At 31.2% G+C, this 7524-nt stretch overlaps 1 protein-coding gene across 1 annotated transcript; it reads right to left on the reverse strand.

Annotated features, from left to right (window-relative positions):
• Window positions 1–2513: 2513 nt before the first annotated feature.
• On the reverse strand, window positions 2514–7139 carry LOC112744292 (AP2-like ethylene-responsive transcription factor BBM2). Its single transcript, XM_025793864.3, has 9 exons — window positions 6785–7139; window positions 6024–6696; window positions 5850–5932; window positions 5561–5569; window positions 5342–5430; window positions 4781–4854; window positions 4630–4680; window positions 4310–4386; window positions 2514–3640 (listed from the first exon to the last, which is right to left on the reverse strand). Exons 1-9 carry the CDS (start codon window positions 7029–7031, stop codon window positions 2739–2741), a joined length of 2205 nt encoding a protein of 734 aa, XP_025649649.1. The 5' UTR covers window positions 7032–7139; the 3' UTR covers window positions 2514–2738.
• Window positions 7140–7524: the final 385 nt, after the last annotated feature.

The following is a 7524-nucleotide window of genomic DNA, read 5'->3' on the forward strand; positions in this document are numbered from 1 at the left end:
TCACTTTAGAAATGTAGCAACATTATATACTTATAACTATTCTATATAAGTGTAGCCTTACCATAATTTCGAGTATTTATATATCTCACACTAAATTAAGCATACCCATATCAAAATATGCATGAGACCACTTAGAGTTTACTACTAATAAACTACAAAAATCCAAAATATTATATCCTACAAAGGTATCATGTAATAAAAGCCATCATTAATCAATCATATAGATGTTGAAATTGAAGGAGACAGATTTGATGGAGGAGTAACAGGAAGAGAAGTGCATCTTTTCTTAATTACAAACTGCATTACCCTATTTTAATCAATAATTTGATAATAAAGTACATAATAAAACTCTATACTCACAACAAAATCTGGGAAAACTAAAAACTACAAACCAAATCCTAACCACAAACTTCATTATCATAATTTAGTCAACAATTTAGTAAAATACCTAACAAAATTCTAAAATCACAAAAAAAATATGAAAACAGTAAAAAAAAAATACCAAATTCTAGTCACAAACTTCATTACATTAATTTAATCAATAATTTCATAAAGTATTTGCTAAAAAATCCTAAACTCACATAAAAATCTTAATAAAATTAAAAAACTAGGCCAAACTTACCTTCGATTGTGGCTACAGGATGCTGGAGCAGTGGTGGTTCTGACGGCAGTGACCACCAAGAACAGCAATGGCGTGCCCAGCCTCCCAGTTATGACTAACAGCTTCAGGGGCGACAACATCCAACGACGATGGCACCAGAGGCTCCAGCAGCACCTCCTTCGATGGCGGAGCACGAGAGAGAGAGAGAGAGAGAGAGAGAGAGAGAGAGAGAGAGAGAGAGAGAGAGAGAGAGAGAGAGAGAGAGAGAGAGAGAGAGAGAGAGAGAGAGAGAGAGAGAGTTCGCGTTTGAATTTTATAACACGTTGCCGTCAGAGTACTCCAATGGTAAATTGGTGCAACACAGCGTTTCATTAAATCCATTTCGATGGTGAATTCGCTAGTAACTGTAGTGCGAACAAAATCATATATTTCGCGCGACTAATCATAGTCGGAATTAGCGTCGGAATGTGAAATCTGACAGTAAATATTTTTGAAAAATTTAAGCTACCTTAGATTTGACGCAAAATTTGCCAATAAACTCGACGCTGAATCTGACGATACTCAATATTTTTCTTGTAGTGATTGTTGTGTATGTTAACTAAACATTTCATTTAGTCATATCACCTGAATTCTTATAAGGTGGATTCTATGGTGCCTTTCATTGTAGTGTCTAAATTGCTTAACTTACCTTTATAAGTAAAAAATAAAATATATAAAATAAAAATAAAATATTTAAAATTTATTAAATATTATTTTTTTGCCTTTTTTAAAAAATTAGACACCATGTTTTAAGCACCATATTATTCACCTTCTTATAATGCTATTACATTAATGTTGCATGCGCTAAGATAAAAAGATCACTAGCTTTTTCAATTTTAAATGTTATAAAATCACTTACATTTAAAAAAAAATTTCTAATATCATATTTCAAAATTATTTATTTTAAAAATTGAAACGCATAAATAGAAATATATGATTGATATTAAATGAAGAATAATACAATAATATATATTGACAAAGGTTCTAAAACACAAACACTTTCCTGAATTGTTGTCATCGTATTTGCGCATCAAACATATTTTAAATACAATACTCATCGATATTTGTTTGATATGCAGATTTTTTATATTCAATTATGTCTTAATAAAAGGAGTGAATATCTAACTTGGCTCTGACAATTATTTCGAAGGGACAATGAGATCCTTAACAAAAAAAATATATCATTTTCGATGCTTGATTTTTATTTTTATGAGACTGATTACCCCTGTGCCAAAAAAATAAAACATTGACTTTTTTTTGGCACAGAGACTAATCAGTCCCATAAAAATAAAAATTAGGAGTCGAAAAGGGTATTTTTTTTTTTTATTAAAGGTCTTGTTATCTTTCGAAGTAATTGTCAGAGCCGTTTAAGATTTTTCTCTAATAAGAATAAATTCTTTTTTTTTAACATACTTAGACATAACTAAATATCATGTATTAGCGTATTCAGCCTTATATTCTTTAACATATAATTTTGAAATCACTTTAAAAATAGAATATATTATTATTTGTTTAAACAAAAAATATTTTAAATGACAAAAAAGACATTAAAAACAATTAAAAAATATATTTATATTTAATATCAATAAAATATTAAAATATTATTATAATTTATCTAAAAATTAATTTATACTTGATATATACGTCGTTTCTCCGTATCCGCGTGTTTATATATGTTATGTCATGTTATATATTATCATATTCTATATCTATGTTAGTGTCATACATAATATGACAAAGAAAATTATTCCTCCTTAAATTTGTATTATCCTTGTTATTCATTCCAAAGGGAAAAATAAATACAAAAAATTACAATAATTAAACTACCCAATAAATATATACCCATATTTTCTCAAAGTTAGTAGTTCCCAAAATTCATATAGCATCTTTGATATATATAAATGAAATACTATCTTCCTTCTTCAATCACTAATTAAGTAATGATTTCATATTAGATGAATAAAGAAGAATAGAATTAGGCCAAAAAGGACTAGGAAATTAGTGAGTAAATGTATGTATACATCATATACTTTTTTTTTTTTCGATCTTGGCTATGACTCAGAAGTTCTAATAAACTATTCTTCATGCATTCATTCATTCATTCATGCAATAATGTGAATGGTGGAGCCCCATGGCAGAGACCCCTTGATGCTGCAAGAGTGGGTATTGCAGTTGGAACCCAATTGTTGGAACCACCACCATGATGATGATGATGATCATATGGGCTACCCTTAACTACTACAGCTCCATTATTGTTATGATCCATTGCTGATGATTGTTGCTGATAATACAGATGCCTTCCATGTGTTTGATTATATGCCTCACTGCCAAAAACACTTTCATAGCCAAGTCCCTTGATTTCATTGTTATCATTGCCAATAACAGCACCCATTGGAAACACATAACCATTGACATCACCACCACCACCACCACCCCCACCATAAACCACAGAGCTTGATCCAGAGCTGTTATTGTTATCCATGGAAGCAGAATGATCCAATGTCATGATACCATGCTGAAAGAAATTGTGGGTACTACCCCCTAGTTGCAAAGGATGAATCTCTTGATGAAAATTGTGAGACACATTGTTTTGATCAGAAGAATCTTGCTCTTGCTTGCACCAGAACCTTTGTGATGATGATGATGATGATCCATAGTTAGCAGGGTAGTGTTGGAATGCAAGGGAAGCAGGCCAACCACCATGATGGGTGGCGGCCGCCGCAGTTACAAAGTTGTTGATTCCATCAGTTAGAGAATGAGAATTGATGTTGTTGCTGTGATCTTCTTGGTGTTGTCTTTGGTGAACACTATTGTCTACATTAATTAGGTCTCCATTGTCCATGTCCTTCAACCTCTTGGCGGCGCCACCAATGGGCAAGGTGCTGCTCTCTAGTATGCTCTTCACATCGTATCTGTTCATGTCGAAGTTTGTAACTGCATTCAAACCTCGGAACTTTATGGCTGCTATGTCATATGCTTCTGCTGCCTCTTCCTGAGTGCCTGCAAAAAACCAACATGTTAAGAGAATTGAAGTAACATAAGACATATAAAAAATTAAGTATCTACGTTTGAAATAAGTAGAAATGATTATAGAAATATTCTAAAGTTAATTGGAACATCCGTCCCAAGAATAAAACAAACACTAGAATTTTTATATGTATGTAAATCTTCTAGAATGAATGAATCAAAGAAAAACATTTAGCTTGTATAGAAAAGAAATCATTAGAAAAAGTATAAGTAATTAATTTTTATTTAGAAAATACTAAATTTTATATTTTTAAAATTTTCATTCTTTTAAAAATTTATAATTTAAAATAAACATTTTTTTAAAAAGATTAATATTTACTAAAAATATTAACTACCTAATATTATTTAAAATATTAGTCACAAGTTTTATTTTAACCATCAATTATTGCTTTCATTGATTGTATATATAGGTGTACCTAATGAGTCATAATATTTTAGGAGGTGATATAATTCAACGCAATTGAAAGTGAGACACACAGAATTTGTATAATCATGCATGGTTCTTTTTCTTGTTTTAGTTACTTGGAGGTTTCTTTGCCCATAATTAAAAAATATGGTTGGCATGTGCTAGTGAATTATCATACATGCATAGAATAGAGAATAGAAGTGGAATAGAATAGCTAGATGCCTAAATTTACTTACTAAAAGTTCCTAGATAAAGATCTTTGTTGCCTGCAACTCTTCCAATCCGAGCTTGCCATCTACCATGTTGATGATGCCTACATTCATATTTTAAAATATAATAATGAACTCTCTACTAATAACACTGTGATATTTGGATAAGAGCAAGCCTTAACACAGTTTGGGGTAGACAAAAAAGAATACCATTAATTCTTTATATTTTAATACTTCACATATCAATTAAGTTCACTACATTAACAAATTTTAATTATGCCGGTTATTATAAATTACATTATACATTATTGCATAGATATATTTTAGATTCTAATAATCAAATGTACCCTGTTACTCCACGATAAATGGATGCACCACGGGAAAATCCACTACTCTTCCTACGGTACAAAATATTATTTATATATAATTCATTATTCATATTTTTGAATAAAATTAATCAATAACAATAAGGATATATACAATTACAAATACACATACCTTCTCAATGACGCAACATACTCTTGCCTTGTCATGTGCTTCATTTCTTCTAATTCTTTTTCATATTGACTAATCTGAAGTTATTATCAAAATTATATTCCAACAAAAATAAAATATAAGAAATATATAAATTATATTGCAACATACACAAAACTGTTGTACTTCTATATATTTACGTTCTTAACAAATATTTGATAATTAAATAAATAGTGTAAAATGAATATTCGTTTTCCTTGATTACCAATTATATATACGGTAACATAGTTAGCTTGATAAGACAAATAATCTAAATTAGTTTCTTCGATGAGCAAACAAAACCCATCAAAAGAGGAAACTTTTTTCAATATTGCACATTGACACAAATATAGAAAGTGCCCTCTATCTAGTAGTGGATAATAGCTTATATGTTCACAACATTGTTGCATGTTAATCCCAATGCCAATAATGTTTGTTGCCTATAGAGCTTTATTCAACACAAACCCTTAATTGAGGGTAATACTATACAAGGCAGTTAAGAAGAGAATTAACATAAAAAAATGTGCAAAAGAAAATTAAACTTACCGGAAAATTTGTTGTTGTTGTGGTTCCCCAGTATTTTAGGGCTGCTAAATCATAGGCTCTAGCTGCTTTTTCTTCTTTGTCATAACCTCCTGCAAATAAGCATCAACAAATTAATATTTAACTCAAACAGAAAACATGGCATAATTCATTTAAAAAACAAAAAAAAGAAGGGGGGAGGGGGGGGGGGGGCTTTAATTTTATTTAATTTTTTCTACTCACCCAGGTAAACTGCAAAAACCATCAATGTTGATGAAGATCATACACCATTGGAGTGGAGAGGGTAATATACAAAGATGAAGAACACACAAGTTAATATAATATTTCATAAATGAATAAATAAATGTTAGTTGTTTTTTTTTTTAAAGGACAAAGAGCACAAACTAAATAAATAAAAATATTGATAAGGTCCATGAAGAGATTTGGGAAAATGAAATTAGCAGCATAATTAAAAATAAAAATAAAAAAAAGAAAGGAATGGTGGGTGATGGTAGCTGATGATGTTACATACCTTGCCTCCCTTTGCGAGTCTGTCCCTCTCTTCTACAACTATTATCCCACAAATGAGCTTCATATCTCCCTGTCCACCTATGCCTATTTAATTTATTTTATCAAAAAATCAAAACCCTAATCTCCCAATAATAATAATAATGTTAATTAGAAGAAAAAAAAAAAAAAGAAAGACCTTGTTACACCACGGTAAATGGAAGTTCTTTGTCCAAAAGTGTCAATGGATTTTTTGGTCACATTGTTATTCTCAACAATACTTCCATTTTCAACTGCTCCCGTTGATGAAGACCCTCCTGCTACTACTACTATCTGCTTGTTGTTGTTGCTGCTGTTTATTTCCGACGAAGAATAACTGTCTCCGCCTCCTCCTCCGGCACCGGCACCGGCAACACTAACATTATTATTATTAGTAGGTGGTAATAGTGGGAGAGATTGTGAGCCAGTACTCATAGAAAGCGACAATGTTTGAGTTGTTGGTGCAGTAGTGTTATTTGAAGATGCAATCATGGTTTCTTTGTTTTCTGATGAGTGATGATGATGATGAAGTGGTTGGTTCCTCAGCCATGTTTTTATCATTGACAACCCTATTGAGTTTGTGCTTCCACCGCCGCCGCCGGCGGAGCCTTCTCCTCCTCCTGCTGTAACTTCCGGCTGAGAGCAGTTTTGGAAGAGGTAGTCTCCTGATGAGTTGGCACCGTAATCATGATGATGATCGGCGAAGGAGTGTCCACCGAGGAAGTTCTCGAGCTTGGGTTGTTGGTGGTGGTGGTTGTTGTCGACATTGTTATTGTTGTTGCATGAAGTTTCCAATAGCAGGTTTTGGTTGATGTAGTTATTCTCCTTCCAATCTATGATGATAAAGGAAAATTAAAATAAAGAAAAAAAGAAATTTGTAATAATAATAGAGAAATTAAAGGAGAAAACAAATGATCAAACCTTGATGAGTAGAAAGATGATGATGATTGTTGAAGGGTTCTTGATATATGGGAAAAGGAGGGAGGTTGAGAGTAGTAGCGGCATGAGTGGAAGGAGTGAGATCGAAGCAGTTTCCATCATCAGCAGCAGTTACATCATCTTGTGCAGTGGGATTGAATAGCCCAAAACGAGTTTGATGATGATGAGTAGTAGTAGTGTGTTGTTCTTGAGGGGAGAGAGAGAAACCCAGCAAGTTCATTGAAGCCATAGAAAAAGAAGAAGAAGAAAGGTTAAATTACTACTCGTGAAGAAGAAGGAGAAGAAGAAAAGAGTGCAGAAAATGAGAAGAGTTGAGATGAAACAGCATTTATACACATATTATTCTTTGTTCCCCCTTCTCTATATATCTGAATATAGTCATAGAGTCATAGATACTTTCATATTAATTAATATTATCGATAAATGCAACAACAAAATTAATTTTTATACAAGAAATTGATTGTAACCTATTTTTCAATTTTTCTATTTACAATGTTATCTAAATATAAAAATATGATTGGACAAAGTTGTAAAATTTTTCACACTATTAATATATTAAAATTAAATTTATAAAAAATAATAATTTATATCAATAATACAAAAATTTTAAATAGAGCAATTTTGTCATTTGATAATATCTTTTTTTATTATAATATAATATTTTTGAAGTACAGACTCGTAAATAATTTGTCTTTATATAAAATTAATAATTAAAAATTATT

This window comes from Arachis hypogaea, chromosome 14, assembly GCF_003086295.3.
Source record: "Arachis hypogaea cultivar Tifrunner chromosome 14, arahy.Tifrunner.gnm2.J5K5, whole genome shotgun sequence".
NCBI lineage: Eukaryota > Viridiplantae > Streptophyta > Magnoliopsida > Fabales > Fabaceae > Arachis > Arachis hypogaea.

Bases quoted from the DNA above. Each gene is read 5' to 3' on its own strand.
- LOC112744292 (XM_025793864.3), bottom strand. From the start codon at position 7,031: ATGGCTTCAATGAACTTGCTGGGTTTCTCTCTCTCCCCTCAAGAACAA. The intron at 4,387-4,629 runs GTACATTTGATT...ATATGAATGTAG, and splicing joins ATTTATCGTGGAGTAACAGG to GCATCATCAACATGGTAGAT. The intron at 3,641-4,309 runs GTAAGTAAATTT...GGTTTTTTGCAG, and splicing joins TCTTTATCTAGGAACTTTTA to GCACTCAGGAAGAGGCAGCA.